The sequence below is a fragment of the Nematolebias whitei genome, chromosome 23 (genome assembly GCF_014905685.2).
Source record: "Nematolebias whitei isolate Nwh7 chromosome 23, NemWhi1, whole genome shotgun sequence".
In the NCBI taxonomy this organism is placed as follows: domain Eukaryota; kingdom Metazoa; phylum Chordata; class Actinopteri; order Cyprinodontiformes; family Rivulidae; genus Nematolebias; species Nematolebias whitei.
Window position 1 is genome coordinate 14,322,011 of NC_056520.1, and position 19,606 is coordinate 14,341,616.

A 19,606-nucleotide genomic window follows, 5' to 3' on the forward strand; every position below is an offset into this window, starting at 1 on the left:
TATATAAACACACATATATATAACATGTTTATACATATATGTATATATATAGAAAAACATATATACTTTGTATGTTTATATATAAATATGTATAAACATATGTTTATTTAAATGTATATATACATATATATAAATATATATATATATATATAAGTATACACATATACACGTATATATATATATATATATATAATTTTTATGTATATTTTTTCACGCATAAAATATATATATTCTGATTCAATGTATTGATATTTTTTGTATGATTGTATAGATTAAAGTCTTCTGTTGTGTCTCTGACTTTCAGTCGTTTCCCTGCGTGTATAATCATTTTAAAAGGGCAATTTTAAAGCCAAAAGAGATTCAAATTAGAATTATTGTCTCAAACATTTAAGGATAAAATGAATTAATAACAAAATTTTAAAAAATTAAAAATCAGCGCGCGTGCTATGTACTTGGTTTGTGGCCCCGCCTTGTATGACGTCACGGCCCCCAGTCTAACGGAGGGGCTCGCGCAGCGAAGTCCTCAGTTATCTCAGAGCAGGAGTACCTACACCGGAGCGAGTGCACTGTTTTTACCGATAAAACCTCCCTGGACTGTAAACAAACGTTCGTTTCTCCTTATTGATGCTTGTTTGGGCGATTTTGTTCAAAAAATTAAGACCAATGACGAGAAAAAGACGAGAAAACACACGAAGAAGAATCGCACGCTTCTCCACGAGCTCTCGTTACGTTTGCTGAGGGCTCGTGCTTCCAGCCAGTCAGAGGTCAGTTCATTTTGTGACTAATTTTACACTTTTCTTCTTCTTTCTTTCTTACCAACAGCATTCCTCTTCAGTTTAGTAATTAATTGAACAAAACTTTTTTGGGGGAAGCATACGGCTTTACTTGAAAATTTAAATATTAGACTATTTGGGTGAAAATAGGTGTTTTTTAATGCTGCTTTCCAGCGAGTTTGTACTTACACTGTAAAAACACAACTTCTTTTTGTGTTTCTAACAATAGTTTTTTTGGTTTTGTTATGGTGTAGCATAAGTTATATGTAAATCATTGTTTTATTTTTTTTAAGGATATTCATTATATGTGTAATTTGAAACCCCTTTTTGTATGTTCCCTGTTTTTTAAATGTCCATACACTGATGTTTAAAGTCAATGAAAAACAGGCCAAAAATGGAGGAATACTGAATGAAAATGAGAAATTGCTCATTTCATCGTGTTTGTAATTGCACACATTTGTCCAGCACCTCTTTAGCTGAGTCAATAAGCTCATCTGCTAAGCTGAAAATCCTCTCTGTCTCAGCCATAAGCTTTAAGAGGAGATTGTGCATCTTCCTTTTCATTTCTGTCTTCCTCATGTTCATGCTCTCTAAACCTCATTCCTCTCATTTTTCTGACTCGAGGATTTGCTTTCGAAACCGACTCCAGCTGCAATCCTTAAGTTTTTCGTCTTTGGTTCATGTTTTTTTGTTATTTTTAACAATAAATTTCTTTTATCGTCTCTCTTTCCGTTCTTTATTCTCCACCTTATATTTCTCATTTCTGCTTGGCATTTCTCATACCTGTGATTAACAGCAGAAAATTAATGTTCTACAAAAAAATGACTTTTTTTCTTACATTAAATACGTCTTTGAAAATGATTAGCAGCATTTAAACGTTACAGACGTGAAGCATGCTGTTCCTAAATTGGCTTTCATGTGACAGCAACCTAGAGGAAAGCTATGAGACGCTCGAAAATGTTATAAACGATGGTGTAACCAACATAAAATTTCTAGTTTTGCATCTGCATTTTGTTGAAATCAAGTATAAATGTGTCCGATTTTATAAATTAGATAATTGAGATTTTGTTATTTAAAAAAAAAATCATAATAATAACTTGAAGGATCAAAGCTTTGGGCTTTTCTGAATCTGTATTTTTTGCTTTTAAAATATGACACCTCATTGCTTCATTCACATTCCTGGTTTTGAATTTTTTATTTTTTTTGTAGTAAAAAAGATCATTTATGTATTTATAGCCTGGAAACAAACGATTCAATTATTCATAAAAGCCTGGTTAGTTTAAAAGATGCAACAGAGCTTACACTCTGACTAGTTTGCAAAGCAAAAAAAATAAATAAATACAAATTTAGTTAAAGAAAATCTGCAGAAAACTTTCAATTTTTACATAGAAAACATTAATAATCCTCACATTAAAAAGAAAAAAATAATAACTGTAGACACAAACATTGTCAAATTTTATTTTTTCCTTTACACAAACTTGTGTAAGGAAATTGTTGTTAAAGGTCGTGTAAAATAATAATTTAATTGTCTGTGATTGCACAACAACTTCAGAATCGATACACACATGCTAACATGTGTAGCATCTGGTTAGCGCATGCTAACATGTGTAGCACGGTTGGTTCTCTAATATCTCTCAGATCGGAGGCAACGTGTTCAACATAATGGCACTTCTTCCAGCTATCTGTTAACAATGGTGTACTACAAGGCTCAGTCTTAGGACCCACCCTCTTCACAATCTACATAGGTATGTAGGTCAGATCATTCTTCCATCTCAAACTAGTGCTACATGTTGATAAAACCAAAAGGATGTTGTTTTCAAACAGGAAGTCAGTCCCAGCAGTCCTTCCTTCTAATTTATCTTCGAATGGTGTCCCTATTGAGTTGGTTAATTCTTACAAATACTTGAGTATCTTGGTCGATGCACATCTCTCTTTTAAGCCCCACGTCGAAAACAAGGTAAAGAAACTGAAAGCTAAACTGGGTTTCTTTTTCAGAAATAGATCTTGTCTAACTCTGAATGCTAGGAAACACCTTGTAACTGCTACATTCCTTCCCTCCATTGACTACGGTGACATTATTTACATGAATGCTTGCAGACTCTCTCGCTGGTACATTTTCATCTTTAAATCACTTCCTGGTCTGTTGCCTTCATACATCTCCTCCTACATGTCACTTGGTCAGTGCAACGACAGCGTGCTCTCTCAAGACATGATTACCTGCAGTGTCCCGTCAGTGTGAACCGAACTTGGCAAAAAGGCCAAGTCTCGTATTCTGCTCCTGTTTCCTGGAACACGTTGCAAAAAGATCTGAAGTTGTTGATTTTGACCTCTCAAGGAAATTTAAACAATTGACAAGTTCACTGCAAAGATCATTGTAGACATGTTCCTGCTTTTAGTATTTTACATCGCTTTATATTGTAGCTGTTTTTGTTTTGTTTCATTTTTATATAATTTCTTTTACTTTCCTTTAATTTTATATGCTTTTTACATGATTGTCTATTGTTGTGTGTATCTCATGTGTTCTTTTTTTTAAGACAGATCTCTCTTGTAAATGAGTTCTCGAGGCTCAATGAGACTAACGTGTATAAATAAAGGTTGAGTGAATCCAAATTTACTTCCTTAAACACAGCATGCTGTGAGTGACGTCACGCCTTCTGTGTGCCCATTTCACGCTGGAGTCTGAAAACAGTCGTATTTAAAATATTTGAACGTTCGGTGTTTACATTTGATATTCCCTTTTGCTGCCTCCTCCAGCGCAGCATTGCATTTTTGGAACAGGAGCAAGTTACTAAAGGTATAAACAAACTCAAGTATCCAAACTATCATGCGAATATTGATACTATCCGATACCAATGTTGGTATTATATGTTCTATATTATGTACTATATGTTCTGCTATAGATTCTCAATCATTCAGGACATCAGATATTTATTTGATTTAGTACCACATATAAAAAAGACCTGGATCAGATTTGAAAAGAATGGGATTTGTCACACTGACAAAGCTACCATCGACATCAACGAGGACCCACACCAGTATGCATACCACAAAAATCGATCAACAGAAGATGTCATCTCCTCTGTGGTCCACACTGCTCTCACCCACCTGGAGCAGAAGGACTCCTATGCTCTTTGTGGACTTCACATCTGCCTTCAACACCATGATCCCCCAAACACTGATGGACAAACTCACACTATGACTAAGCCCCTCCATTTGCAACTGGGTCCTAAACTTCTTAACAAACAGACCACAGTCAGTGAGGATCCACAACTTCTCCTCCTCCACCAAAACCCTCAGCACTAGCTTCCCTCAGGGCTGTGTGTTGAGCCCCCTCTTGTTCACTTTGCTCACATATCACTGTGCAGCTACCCATCAAGGCTGTCACGCTGTAAAGTTTGCAGATGATACAGCGGTGGTGGGATGCATCACAAACAACGACGAGTTCGGCTACAGGCGGAAGGTGGAACACCTGGAGAGCTGGTGCAGGAAGGATAACCTTCACATCAATGTGAAGAAGACAAAGGAAATGGTCGTGGATTTCAGACGGAGCAAACACACCTACCTCAGCCTGAACATAGGAGGATCTGCAGTGGAAGTGGTCTCCAGCTACAAGTACTTGGGTGTGCACCTGAACGACAACCTCAGCTGGGGCAACAACGCCTGATCAAGAAAGCTCATCAGAGACTCTACTTCCTCAGGTGGCTGAGGCGAGCTGGTCTGGGAAGCTCAGTCCTCACCTCCTTCAGGTGTGCAGTGGAGAGCATCCTGCGCTCCAGCATCAACGTGTGGCATGGAGGCTGCACAGCTGCAGAAAGAAACGCTTTGCAGAGAGTGGTGAAGGCTGCACAGAAGTCTGTTGGAGTCAACATCCCCACCATCACAAACATCTGTCCTGTAGCAGGACCAAGATTTGGAACGAGTTACCTCTGCTTGTCAGACAGGCCCCCCTCCCTCTCGATTTTCAAATCCCATTTAAAAACTCACTACTATTCAGTAGCTTTCAACACCAGATGATCTGTGTTTTGAACCTGTACGCTCCACACTGGTTTGTCGTCATATTTATTATCTGCATCTATTTTATGTTTATATTTTTGATTTACTTCATTTTGTATATCGCTTCGTGTGTTGTCTGTTGTTCTGTCTCTACAGCACTTTGGTTGGCCTTGTAGCCGTTTTAAGTGCTCTATAAATAAAATGGTATGGTATCTACACCTCCAGATGCAGGAAGAGGGCCACCTGCATCATGAAGTACCCCACTCACCCAGCACACACACGTTTTGCCCTGCTCCCCTCAGGAAGGAGGTTGCAGAGCATTAAGTGTAGAACCACTAGACTGAGGAACAGCTTCTACCCTGTTAGACTCATGAATCCCTAACCAGGATAACCACTGTAATACCACTTTAATTGGTGATATGTGACTTTAGCGATGCTGCTGATTATCCATGCTGCTGATCTCAAGCTGCTGCTGATTATTTCCTGCTGTTGTATTCAGTTATACTTATCTGCTCAGACTCAGTGTTTAGGCTGCTGCTGTTATGCTGTATTGTTTTGCATTATTAGCATTTAGCATATATCTTAGATCCTTATTTACAGTTTCTTTTTATACTTGATACTATATTTTTGCTATTGTTGGACCCTGTGTACACAGTTTTCTTCCACCTCATGTACCACATGGGATGGAAACGACAATAAAGTCGGAACGTTCAGAATGTCATTAAAAAATCTCCAACACCGACAGCCCATCTTAATTAAAGAAGGCCGATATGATCAAAGTGTTTTCATTGTTTCTTATCTGATTATGTGGGAGGAAGCTGCTTTATTACACTTTAAATAAATAATTATGCGTCTACGTGCACCCTCAACTTAGTAGTAAAGTTAGTAGAGTTGTGCCGTTTAGCTCAGTTTATTTCTACAGCCCAAATGCACAACTAAAATCTAAGGGCACTACATAAAACGTTCATGTACATTATAAAACGTCACATAGTAAAAGTTATCTATCTAAGGAATCCTTCGTCTTGTGTCTGCTGTTTTCAAACAGCTACGATGGAAGCAGGATAAAGTTTCCATTAGCGTACGACTGCTGGAAACAGTTATTGTAATAATAATAATAATAATCACTCAGGGATTAGAGCCAGACGGTTGTCGGTTAATTAAACTTTGGGCTTGCAGCTCCTCAGATCTTTCAGCCTGACTGGAGCGAGTTAATAACACTCTCACTCGGATGTGAGTCCAATCCCTGTTTGCACGTTTTAAGAGCCTCCCTGCAGTTTGATGCAGAGCTGCTGAAGGCTGCTTTTTTTAATTTCTTCTCCCTCTGTAATGCAAATGCCGCTGCTGATAATACTTTAAACGAAATTGGAATGGGTCTGCTTTGCTGTTTGTGCAGAAAAACCCTTCCTGCATCTTTTTTTTTTTTTTACTGTAAATCCTGTTTTTTTTTTTTCCTTTTCGTCACAAGATTTCAGGAGGCTGAACGTCCCACGGTTCCTTCAATAAGTTCCTCATCTCGTCCTGTATTTATCCCTGATCACTTGGAGTTAGTTTGTTACTCATCGCCGCTCATTTTCTGGTGAGATGTCGGCGTTTTATCGATGGACGCAGGACAAGGACGTGTCTCCTTCCTCTACGTCTTCTCTCCCCCGGCTTGCCCTACATCTCTGAGCAAACAATTCCACTACACCTTCCTTTCACCTGATTCTCACTGTTCACGATTCAAACGAGTTTATTTATACGCCACTCCACTATGCAGAGGGAAAAAAGCAAGTTCCAATGAAATTCTGTCAAACGTGGTCCAGTTCAACCCACATGCTTCCTAGTTTGCTCGAATTTATGTGCAGGCAAGACAAGGATGGCAGCGAAAGCATGAAACAGGTCAACACAGATTAAACAAAAGTGTAAAAAAAAAAAGATAAAACATTGTTCAGTCAGGTCATCGGGACAGTTTCTTTTTTGGAAGCTGAGACGTTTCGTCCTTCATCCAAAGGACCTATTCAGTCCGAGGAGCCAAGAATAGTCTCAGCGGAAAAAATAAAAGAAACCATCCAGATAATCTGACTGGGATTTGTTGGATTTGTACCTGGATTATTGAGCATGGTCTTTGGTGTTTTTGAACCATTTTGGCTTGGCTTCCTCAGAGGAGTTGACGGGGGAGAGGGCGGGTCCCAGAGACCATCTTATCATCAGCAAACTGTTTTTTTTCCACTATGGGCGTGTGGTGCTTGTGGGTCTCCAGTTTACTTGTGGCTCCTTGGACTGAAGAAGTCCTTTAGATCAAGGGCAAAATGTCTCAACAAAAAAGAAACCATCCAGATGACCTGACTGGACATTGTTGGATTTTTAGTAGGGATGCATGGATCCACTTTTTTTCCCACTTCTGATACAGATAGCGACATCCCATGTTTAGTATCGGTCGATACCGATCCGATACAGAAAACCAGTGCTGAATTAACTTATTTGTTTTTTACTTGCATGTGTAAATGTACTGAATTACAAATTTATTGAAAACTCTGCACCAGTACATCACACTTAAACACACCAGTAGCTTCACAGGCTCGGTCAAACATGTAAAAACAACAGAACTTTAATTTGTGCAGTCAGTGCAATTATGAGTATAACATCCTATGTAAAATAATGTAAAAAAAAAAAAAAGGTTTTGTTATATGCACCAAAGTTAATGCTCAATAATCCAGGCAAATCCAACGATTTATTTATTTTGCTGAGATGTTTCTTCCTTCATCCAAAGGACTTCTTCAGTCCATGGAGCCACAAACAAACTGAAATCCCACAAATACCACACACTCAAAGTGGGAAAAAACAGTTTTCTGGTGATAAGATGGCTTCTGGGGCCCACCCTCTCCCCCGTCAACTCTGAAGCCATCTTATCACCAGAAAACTGTTTTTTTCCCACTATCTGAGTGTGCTATTTGTGGGATTTCAGTTTGTTTGTGGCTCCTCGGACTGAAGAAGTCCTTTGGATGAAGGACGAAACGTCAGCAAAAGAAAGAAACCGTCCAGATGACCTGACTGAACTTTGTTGGTTTTGTTATGTGATTCAGCTGTCTCCAAAGAATTTTTTTTTTATTAAAGTGAGATACTGAAATCCCACCAATAGGTTTTATATTTTTGTAAAATTTTTGCTGCTTAAAGAAAAAAAAATGTTTCACCCTCCAAAGCTGAACAATAATTACTAAATTGCTCTGTGCTGAATTGAATTTAATAAGAAGCTGTGAAGAATAAATTTTAGAAAACAAACACCTGCGTGTGAAAAAAAAAAAAAAAAAAGCTTTGTCGCTCCTCATATTGTGTCTCTAATGACGATAATCAGTGAAGGACTTTTTTCCTGGCAGCTCCTGCAGTCTGTGTTGCTTCAGTCAAATTCAAATGAAATTATTAATGTGCAAAAATGCAAATGTCCCCCCTGCAGGAATAATTAAAAGGCACTTGAGAAGTTTTGCTCCAAAATGATTTCTTGCCACGTCTAATGGGATTCAACTCCCTCTGCTGACTGTTTTTATGTGTAAATACAAATACTAGGCCTGTCACGATAACAAATTTTGCTGGGCGATTAATTGTATCAGAAATTATTGTGATAAACGATAATATTGTTTGAAATTTGACAATAATTAGGAATTATTGTTAAATTTATGAAGAAATGTTGGTTAATTTGTTTTGTGTGTAATACTTTTTTTGACCACGGGATGGCAGTATAAGACTGTTTGAACCGAAGGATGGATAGTGAGAGAGCGAGCAGCGTGTCTCGTTAAGAAAAATGGGAAGGAGGCCCCTTGACGTGACATGGGCTGTCTCTTCTTCCCTTTTTTCAGTTCTCAAAATGGTGGACACTCGATGTGCTTCGAGCTCTTTATCATAGCATTTTTCACACAAAGCTTTTAATAAAAACATCAGTAAACAAGTTCTCAGATTATTTTTGCAGACAAGAACTTTTTACATAAAAGCACGGGTTTCAACTGTAAATTTTGGTTTTTCGACAAGACAGAGTTTTTTTTCCCCCAAGTTCTGCTTGTTAGCTTAGCTCGTAGCTTAGCTTCTCAGCTTAGCTGCTTTTAACGATCCAAAAACGAGATTTTAGATGGTTAGAATATATTTTAAAGAGAAATGAGCGAAGAGCACCGGAGTTGAGCTTTTTGTCATCCAGTGTCCACTAGAAGGAGAGAGACACAAAGAAACGATAAAGCCGATAAGTGAAAATGAAGTTGATAAATTTCATTTATCATGTGATTAATTGATTTATTGTTTATTGCGACAGGCCTAACAAATACAGCTCAGTTCAAGTTCAAGAATCTTTATTATCCCCAAGGGGTAATTTGTTTCACCATCAGTAGGCACACAAACATCCATACTAGACAAAACTAAGCCTGTCACGATAGCAAATTTTGCTGGGCGATTAATTGTCTCAGAAATTATTGCGATAAACGATAATATCATTTGGAGACTGTTTTAAACTAATGTAATGATATTGACATAATAACGTAAGTACATCCTCTCAAATATCAATAAACTGTCATTTCTAAAGAACACTTAAAACACTAGACCTGGAAAATAAACAAAACAACCCAAAACAAAAATACAATGGACTCTCAGTCTCTGTTAACAAAAAATGCACTTGAATAAAAACCAAATACAACGAAAAAAACAAAATGGAAATAAAAACTACATTCAACCAAAACAGTACAGATTATGAAGTCTGTAAACTAAATTGCCCTTCAAAAAATAATAATCATTAGTTTTATATAAGATGGGCAAAACTGCCAGTTTTGAAAACAAAAGGTGCAAACTAACTTCGAGTGCTTGTGCTTTAGGCGCAGGTGCAAGTTGGTTGTGTTGCTGCTCTTAGTCGCTACCGTTTTATGACAAATGCAACATACCGGCTTGCAAAGGTTCGGCTGTTTGCCTCGGTCTTTTAATTTGAATCTGAAGTGCTCCCACTCTGCTGCTGTTGCATTCAACTTTAAAACCAATTCCATTTGGATTTTTTTCCCCCAAAATCAAATAGCATTTTTTTAGCTTGCTAACTCATCACGGGGCTCTAATGCTGCAGACGTACAAGACGATGCTCTTTGGCTGGCTACCTGACGCGATAGTTCACTCCCCCTTATCATAAGGAAATGAGAAAGGGAGGGGTCAGTGAAGAGCACTGGAGTTGAGCCTTTTGTCATCCAGTGTCTTCAATGGAAAGAGAGAGATAAGAAGAAACGATAAAGCCGATAAATGAAAATTATCGTGCAATTAATTGATTTATTGTTTATCGCGACAGGCCTAGACAAGACATTGAGACATTAAAATAACAGCACATAGAATCATCACTGTTCGTTGAGATGACTGATCGCTACAGGGATGAACGAGTTTGTCAGTCTGTTCGTTCTACATCTGGGCAGCAGATACCTGTGTCCAGATGGAAGCAACCGGAACTCACCATGGAGTGGGTGATCAAGATCTGCCAGAATCAGCCTGGTCTTGTTCACTGACCTTGCCTTATAGGTCGATGAGGTTCTGTAGGGCTATGCCAGCAGTTTTTGCTGCACTTCCTGACAATCCCTGAGAGTTTGTTCCTGTTTTTGCATGTCAAGTAGTTGACTTGTTCACTAAAAGTGAGTCTGAGATTCATTTGTCTTTAACTTAACTTAAGATGAAGATAAAGCAAAAAACAAAAACAAAGAATGCCTGAACAAAAGATGTTTAGATAGGCCTGTCGCAATAAACCAATTAATTGCATAAGTGAAAATTATCTACCTCATATTCATTTATCCGCTTTATCGTTTCTTCATGTCTCTCTCTTTCTACTGAAGACACTGGATGACAAAAGGCTCAACTCTGGTGCTCTTCGCTGACCCCTCCCTTTCTCTTTTCTCTTTAAAATCTGTTTTAAGCATCCAGAATCGCATTGCTGGATCGTTAAAAGCAACTAAGCTGAGAAGCTAAGCTACGAGCTAAGCTAACAGGCCGGCCTCTGGGGAAAAAAAAGTCTTGTCGAAGCTGTAGTAGTACATATACGAGATATATATGCATACTTTTTCACGAGTTCCTCATCTTTCTGACTGTGTAATGTCGTGCATTGAATTTTAACAGAAATGCGAACGAGAGACGTTATTATCTTTGACCCATCAAATGAATGCGGTCATTTATTTTCAGAATCAAAGTTTAACATCAAACATTTACATTAATTTGGCAAAATATGAAAATAATAACAGACAAGTTTCACAAATAATGAGCTTCAATCACGCGGCGGTGATTGAGGACTTTGCTTCAGATATTTCTAAAATATCTGTACTGATTTTAAGAGAAAGCAGAGTTTAAGATGAAATGGAGATTTATCTTACAGAGAGATATGTGAGGGAATTAATCTGTTATGACCAGAACGTGCACGCTCCATCAGATATCAGCTGGCCTCCGGTACACTTAGTCGAAAATAGAACCCTCTACCTGGTTGACGATGGAATCAGCGTCGGAGTAGGTTCCTTTCTGACTCTTTCAGCGTCTCCGTGAGAACTGCCAAACCCTCAGAGAGTCGTACGTGGTGTTCAAACAGAAATTATAATCCCAAAACGTCTCTGGATCATCCTGAACGCGTCTGCATCCAAGAGCTCTAACTCCATCACTCTGTGCGCTCTCTAGTTGAACTCATTTCTGAGTACAGCAACACAGCAACCAACAAACTCCAGCAACTCAGCGTCTCAGCTTCTTGCAACTCCTTCAACTCCTGCATAAACTGGGAAGTTGCCACATTTTAAATGGGTCGACTTCCGGGTCATTTGAGAGCTTTTTGATTGGTCGATGGACCAGAAATAGAGGTGTGGTTTGTGATGTAAGATGTTATCATAAGTCAAGGATTGTTTTAGTGACAACAGAAAGATTATTGTAGGACTTCAGACTTCGTGGAGTCTCACACTTATTATCTTCTGAAAAAGTTTAAACATGACATTTTTCTCGGTAAACATTTTAGTTGACCGAAAACCGACCTTTAACATACTTACAAACTTGGCTCATTTCAGACAGAAAATCAAGAAATGCATATTAACCTGATTTCTTCTTTGAATGAGGAATAAAAATCATTACTTACTGTTTATGTAAAATAAAAATGAGTAGTTCTTTTCAACCTGTAAGCATTGAGTGAAACTAACACAATTTGATTATCAAACATTTGTAAAGTAGTAATGATTATAGAGAATTGTCTTTTCTGCTTGATTAATTCAAGAAAGAAAGTCACCAGATGACTCGGACTGTATTCAGATCAATGAAATAACAGTCTCTGTCCATCTGATAGATTTGAGGTCATCAGGGTCAGATCAGGTTCAGATCAGGTTCACTACAAAGCTCCAAAATTCACGGTTGAAACCCGTGCCTTCATCGAAAAAGTTGTTTTTCTCTGCAAAAAGAAGCTGAGAAGTTGTTTACTGATTTTTTTATTAAAAGCTTTGCGTGACCAATGCTATGCTAAAGAGCTCAAACCACACCGAGCGTCCACCATTTTGAGAACCGAGAAACAGCCCATGTCACTTCACCACTTGCTCTTGCCGAGATCGGATGCTTCTCCCTCGCTCTCAGCTTTGCTTTGCTGCTTTGTCTGTCTGTGAAACTGCTTGTGAGCCTCTCTTGCATTTCTTCCGAACTATAATTATGGACTTGTTTTGATCAGTTGGTCCCTCAACTCAATTTACAACATTTCTTCAAAGAGAAGACAGGCTTTAGGCGAGTCAATTTGCCCTGTTGGCACGCACGCAGCTGGATGTCTCATTGACTGGAAGACTTGATGATGTGTCTATCTCTGCTGCCATCTGTGGATTTTAAGGACGTATATTTAATTGAATTTACGATAACTGGTTCCTGCTTTTTGGATTTGGCTGGTTGCTGGTTTTATCAACAATCAAGAAAGTCGTCTGCAGCAAATTGGGACCTTCACGCTGCTTGCCTTTATGATGGCTTGGTTTGTGTCTCGAGTACCCGTACTCAAATGCTTTGGGCTGAATGGATCAGATCTTGGGGATTTTACTCAGTCATGTTCCAACAGTGTGGCCATGTAATTTGGACATTTCGGAACTGAGTGGACCAACACAGACTCAAGGTAGATGTCATTAAGTTCTGCCTGTTCCCAAAACAACTGTGTGTTTATCTGAATTTGGCTCCCTTGGCTGGCCTTGAAGGTGATCTTATTTGAATTTGTCTGGAGTACATGTGATCTGATGCTCAACACCCCCTCCCTGAGGAATTTCCAACTGATAACCAGATGATACCAACTGAATAAACTTGTGTCATCATTTCAGGACTCTTGGATTCTCATAGACATTATTCTCGGCCATTCCTCGACATCCCTCGAGAATGTTTATGGATCTCACCGGAGGACATTGATTGATTATTCCATCCTTAGCAGAACTCTTACAGTGACCTTGAGAGCATCTATGAATATTGCTGACTGCTCTCGTCTGCAGATTGTCTACGTAAATATGTGCTTGTTTGTGTGAGGTGTTTTTTTTTTTTATTATTAGAGGGTTTTTTCCTCAGGCAGGAAAAAAAATGTCCGATAGGAATTTTTTTTTCGCCTCCAACTCCTACATGTGTCCAGTTAACCACTTTATTGTCTGTCCAAACAAGTCTCACTTGTAAATGAGTATTTGAAGCTCAATGTGATTTATCTGTTTAAATAAAGGTAGAATGAATGAATGAAAAAGGGGCCTCCCTTCCATTTTTCTTAAAGTGACACGCTGCTCACTCCCTCACTATCCATTTTTCAGTTCAGTCTTATGCTGCCATCTAATGGTCAAAAGAATGTACTATACACAAAAATTATCCAACATTTCTTCTTACGTTTGACAATAATGACTAAATATTGTCAAATTTCAAACAATATTATCGTTTATCGCAATAATTTCTGAGACAATTAATCGCCCAGCAAAAATTTGTTATCGTGACAGGCCTACGTTTTGATCTTTATCTGAGCAACTAAGTACCACAGCAGTTTTAAAAGCCTTGTGTTTTTAGTGCTTTTTTCCAGTTTTATTGTCGCAGAACCTGACTTTTGGATGAAGCTTTACCTTTTTTCCCCACCATAGATGCAACAACTGCTCAAATAAAATAAATTTTTAATGATAGACAGGTGATCAATTATAATAAACAGTATTTCTGGAGCCATGTAAAGACTTACAGAGTCAAAGTTGCTTTTTTTGCATTACAGCACAATATTAAACATCAGTGGACAATTCATCACACTCAGTTTCTCTTGAAAAAGTTAAAACAGAGAGAGATTTGGCTGTGTTGGCAAGTCTGTTAGCTTGTAGCTGTTGCCATTACTGGATCAAAGCCACTGTGTTAAAGGTTGCATTTTTAAACTCGGTTCAGTTGAAATCATGGTAACATGGGTTGAGAAAACATTGTTTTTACCATGAGTATTTAGCTGTTTTCCCCAGTGTTGGCAGCTCTTATACACTTGCAAACAGCAAATATTATTTTAAATGCTGCCCAAAGTGGAAGTTTTAACATCTTAGTTTCTGATTCACCAACAGATTGTCTTTTCTAAACACAATTTCGAATTTTGCTCAGCCATCTAATTCACAAAACCCTCGCAAAAGGACACTTGTGTGTCAGACTTGGCGTTCAACTAAACAGAAACTCTGGGCACAGTTTGTCCACATTGAAATGAGGTATATTATGCGTGCATTTAGACCAAAATTAGCCTATTTTTATGTAAATTACTGCCTGTGCTAAAAGAGTCCACAGTAATTCTCAAGAGCAGCATATTCTGCCACATTCATCTTTATTTATTTATTTTATTGTTCAACCAACCAAATCCAGGTGAAATCCTAGATCTCCTTTATAAGGGAGGTCTGGGCATGAAGGCAGCCGAAACATGCATGTTTTTGGACTGTGGGAGAAAACCCTTTCAAATATAAGGAGAAGATGCAAACTCCACATAAAAAAACCCGGGTCCAAACCAGGGCTTGAATGCAGGTCCTTCTTGCTGTAAGACAGGGATGTTCAAAGGTTTTCTTGTGTGGACCAAAACTATCAAGATGAAATGACTCATGGGCCACAGAAATGTGAACTCTAAAGCCCCAAGTATACTCACGCGTACGTACACGTGTACTGTAGGCAGAGGGTTCAGACTTCGTACTCGAGCGTCCACCCTGAGCAGTTGCAGAGCAGCTTCACAGACAAGGGGCGTTTACCTTCGGGACAAATTGAGGTCGCTGATTGGTCATTTGCTGACACGCCTACTGGATTGATTGACAGGTCGGAAAAAAGAAACAAGTCAAGCGCTGGCAGCCTCAGCCGCAGCGGTGTTCTGTGTTTATATGTTGTTAATAAAAAGATCAAAAACAAAAAACAGGGAGCGCTGGCTCTACAGCCCAAACATCGGACCAGCCCACCAGGAAATCTCCAGACCCTCCCGCAGCCACGCTGGACCTGAGTTTAATTCGCTCGTGACAAATTCCTTGATTTCTCACCATTTCAGTCATGGCATCAACGGAGGAGGAAGAGATCACTGCCTCTTTGGAAAAACAAAACAAAAGAAAAGGCCAGATCAGGGATGAAGAAGGGGAATTTAATATATTGGTGTCGCATACAAAACAGTCCACCGCTGGGCGGTTTATTATACGACACCGCGTACACGTATGCGGTCGTAAAAATTTGAGCTTTGCACGGACATGCCCTGGGGGGTACGCTCGTACCTCCGCGTACGTACATGCGTACCTCTGCGTATGGACGTACGCAGGAGTGTACTGGGGGCTTAACTCTCAACCAGTTTACTAATTTTGGCGGAGAAAGAATTTTAAATTGTTGTAGATCCAACACATTAAAAGCCTCATAAACACCAAGCTTATTTTTTATATTAAAAAGGATTTGATTTATTTGAATTGTTTTGTGTCTGTGTTTGTTGTTTTTTTGTGTTTGGAAAGTTCATGTTAGTCTGTTCTCTGCAACAAAAGTATAATGTACTTTTTAGGGCTGGGTGATATGGACCAAAATGAATATCTCGATTTTTTTAAAGATAAATTGCGATATACAATATATATCTCCATATATCTCCATATATTTTTCTTTCCATAAAGTAATAACAAATATATATTTCTTAGTCAAAGCTTTATCCTACAGGCACATTTATTAACAACAGCTGTAACTGTACAAAATAAATGTCTAAAAAAATTTAACTATTTACAAGTTTGTTTTTTAGACATGTATTTACATATATAAGTACAAGTTGTGCTTGTGCTAACAAAAGTACATTTCTGAGACAAAGCTTTGTCCCAATTGTCACACAGCCACATTTAGTAAAGAGCTGTAACTGTACAAAATAAATGTCTAAAAAAATAAACTCTTTACATATATTAAATAGTTTATATTTTAGACCTTTATCTACATATATTAAATAATAATTCACAATGTTAATAAGCGTGTGTGAACTGCAGCTGCAGCTCCAACTGTGTTTTTATCCTCCTTCCCTGAAACAACCCACTGTATAAAACTCATTTAGCTGTGCTGTGCTTTATGACAGGAACAGTGAGAGGTGGTGCTACAACATAAATAAAGCAGCAACTTATCATATCGCTAAAGACACGGTCCCAGTCTCAGCTGTGGAACAAAATGGCTAAAGCGTTAGCCATCTTGTTAGCTACTAAGGAGCGTGTCTTTAGCGATATGAAAAGCCACAGCTTTATTAATGTTACAACACCTCACTGTTCCTCTCATAAGGCACAGCATAGCTAAATGAGTTTTATAACGTGGTTTGTTTCAGGGAAGGAGGATGAAAACACAGTCGGAGCTGCAGCTGCAGTTTCACACACACTTCATATTCCACTTGTAGCGCTGTTTTAAATGGTGAAAAGATTCATAGTTCCGACCTTTTGTTGGGACTTGTTTTCGGCATTGTCTACAGAAAACATATTTCTGCTGCTCAGCTGACAATTTAAATCCAAACCATCTCCAAATAACAATTATTGTTTTTCGTTTTGCTCAGCAGCTCAGCTGCTCTTCATATATCTCCCGTGTTTACTTGTTGTGCTAAACATCTCCCGCCCACCTCCTGGAGAAGTAGGAAGTGGGGGGAGCGCATGGCTGAGGGGCTGTGTGTTTTTTATTCACGGAGGGGGCCGTGTGGGAGAAAGAAGACAGCAGGCAGATTTTCAAGATAAACACTATATCATATATATCGATATAGTCTCATTTTATATCGAAAAAAATTATATCTTAATATTTTTAAAATATTGAGATATCGCCCAGCTCTGGTCCTTTTAAAAGGAGGTTGATCAGTCTTTTGGACCATGGACGGTCCTAAAGGCTGATCGAAGTTCTGAAAAATCGTCCGGCTGTCAGTCACTCCAACAGATTCATAGAAGGTTTGATAAAGTTGATCAACTCGTATGTAGATGACACCATGCTATATTTGTTTAAAAATGTCCAATTCCCCTCTTGATTATTTGATCAACTGCAATATTTAGTCAAGTTTTATGAATCATTATCCAAAAGTCTCCTTTCTGGTAGAAATCAGTAAAGGTTTTTGGTGTTTTGTATCATGAAGTGAAAATAAAAAGATCATAGCCAAAGTTTTGTATTTAGCTTAATCCAATATTTTTCAGTCAGGTCATATGGACAGTTTATTTTTTTTGTGCTGAAACGTTTCGCCTTCAGTCCGGAAGGCTCCATCAGTCAAGGAAACACACAACAAAACTGATTCTTCCTCCAACAGCTTACTCCAAAGTGGAACAAACCAGTTCTGCTTGTGATAAGATGGTCTCTTTGGTACGCCCCCTCCTCCATTGCCGGCCCTCTTCCTTGTTGACAGTCTTGTCAAACTGGTTGAAAACAACAAAGTCCATGCTCAATAATCCAGGTATACAATCCAACATTTTTCAGACTTTGTTTTCAACCAGTTTGACAAGACTGTCAACAAGGAACAGGGCCGGCAATGGAGGAGGGGGTGTACCAAAGAGACCATCTTATCACAAGCAGAACTGGTTTGTTCCACTTTGGAGTAAGTTGTTGGGGGAAGAATCAGTTTTGTTGTGTGTTTCCTTGACTGATGAAGCCTTCCGGACTGAAGGCGAAACGTTTCAGCACAAAAAAAAATAAACTGTCCAGATGATCTGACTGAAAAATGTTGGATTGTATACCTGGATTATTGAGCATGGACTTTGTTGTTTATTTAGCTTAATATTGCTAACATTGAGAAAATTGTTTTTAATCCGTTTTGCTGTTAAACCTAAACATTTTATAAAAAAGGATTACCAACTAATTTGCAGAAAGACTGCATCGACCTCCTAAGCCTGCTGGCCAAAATGATGGCATTCTTAAACTGCAGTTGTGGGCCGCACAAAATCACTCCAAGCGCCGCAAATGGCCCTCGGACCGCACTTTGAATACTCGTGCTGTGAGGCAACAGTGCTAACTGCCAAGTTGTTGTGCTGGCCAAATGTAGCATTTAGCATAAAATTTTTGTCATCCCCTAGGATCTGGTGGTGTACTGCCTTCACAAAAAACTAGAGGCAGGTCAGGAAAGCTATAAGTCATCATCACCTCCAGTGATGAGAGTCACACTTTGTTGTGTCTCCAAATAAAATGTCAATAAAATATGTGACATATTGTTACTCTTTTACATTCAGAATACAAAACCTCGTGGATATGGAGCATTTCAACACACAGAGCTATCCAGATGTTAATTAACAGAACCCAAAAATGGTTTTTCATGGGATAATTAGGAGAAAGAACACGTAGTACTTGTAAAGAATGAGCTCAAAGTCTTTTGTCCACCTTTTAATTGGTGGGTAAACTGTAGAAGTTCAATAAATGTGTTATGGAAAACCTCTTTAGTTGTCTAGTATTTGGATATCTTATATAAAGTTTCTTTTTGTATCTTTATTTTTTGCATTTGTCTCTATATTCTCTTCCCCAGAGTATAACTCTCCTCTAGCGTTGTCTTTATTGCTTTTCGATTAGTGCTTTTCCCCTCACTTCAGCACTCTTGCACTTCCCATTGATTCAGAAAAACTAATTTCTTCCCTAACCTTATTTTCTGGTGTTGCAGCTTTGACCTTTTGCCACGTTACTGATCTAGAAAATTAGCAATGAGTCTGCAAGTTGTTTTAGATTTGCTTGAATGCGCTTGTGTGCTTATGGTTGGCTCACATCCTGATATCCTCTTTTGTTTTGATCTCCTGTTCAGATTAAAAGCCGCCAATGAGCCATTGTTTTGACAAGTAGCAGCTATGGCTGCCCATCGAATCATTCGAGTGAACAACAACTATGTCCTCCCTCGCTGTAAGTCCGAGGGGACGCTCATCGACCTCAGTGACGGAGTGGATGGACCCAGTCTCAGTGAGGTTAAAGGTCAGTGTTTTACTGCAGTCATACCACACCGTGTCATATCTCGGACTAAACGCTGCTCTGTAAAAATATTGAGAATTTCAGAGATGAGGAACGACTTGATGTTTATGAACTTTGGAATATTTGCTGTTTTCTTGCTGCCCTGTTCATTTTTCCGATATCAAATTGTGCAAATAGTCATTAGTTTTTCAAATGTTTTCACTTTATTCAAGCTTTGTTGCACTGATGTTTTTGTCAAGTTTTTAAAAAGCTACTATTTGATTCCACAGTAAAATGATATGTGTAACCCCTATTTTAACACCTATAGAAATGACACGTTATGAAATCACACGAGTAGGCCTGTCGCAATAAACAATAAATTATTTAATCGTATGATAAATTAAAATTATCAACCTCATTTTCATTTATCGGCTTTATCGTTTGTTTGTGTCTCTCTCTTTCTACTGAAGACACCTCCAAAATTCACGGTTGTAACCTGTGCCTTAGTCTAAAAAAGTTGTTTT

The 19,606-nt window shown here is 38.5% G+C and overlaps 1 protein-coding gene across 1 annotated transcript in view; it reads left to right on the forward strand.

Moving 5' to 3' along the window:
* The first annotated feature begins 531 nt into the window (after nt 1-531).
* LOC119428935 (SH3 domain-binding protein 4-A) overlaps nt 532-19,606 on the forward strand; it is a 38,591-nt gene continuing 19,516 nt past the window's right edge. The window contains exons 1-2 of the mRNA XM_037696641.1: nt 532-764; nt 18,943-19,106. Coding sequence (XP_037552569.1) covers nt 18,986-19,106 — 121 coding nt within the window. The 5' untranslated portion in view covers nt 532-764; nt 18,943-18,985. The remainder of the gene's footprint in view (nt 765-18,942; nt 19,107-19,606) is intronic.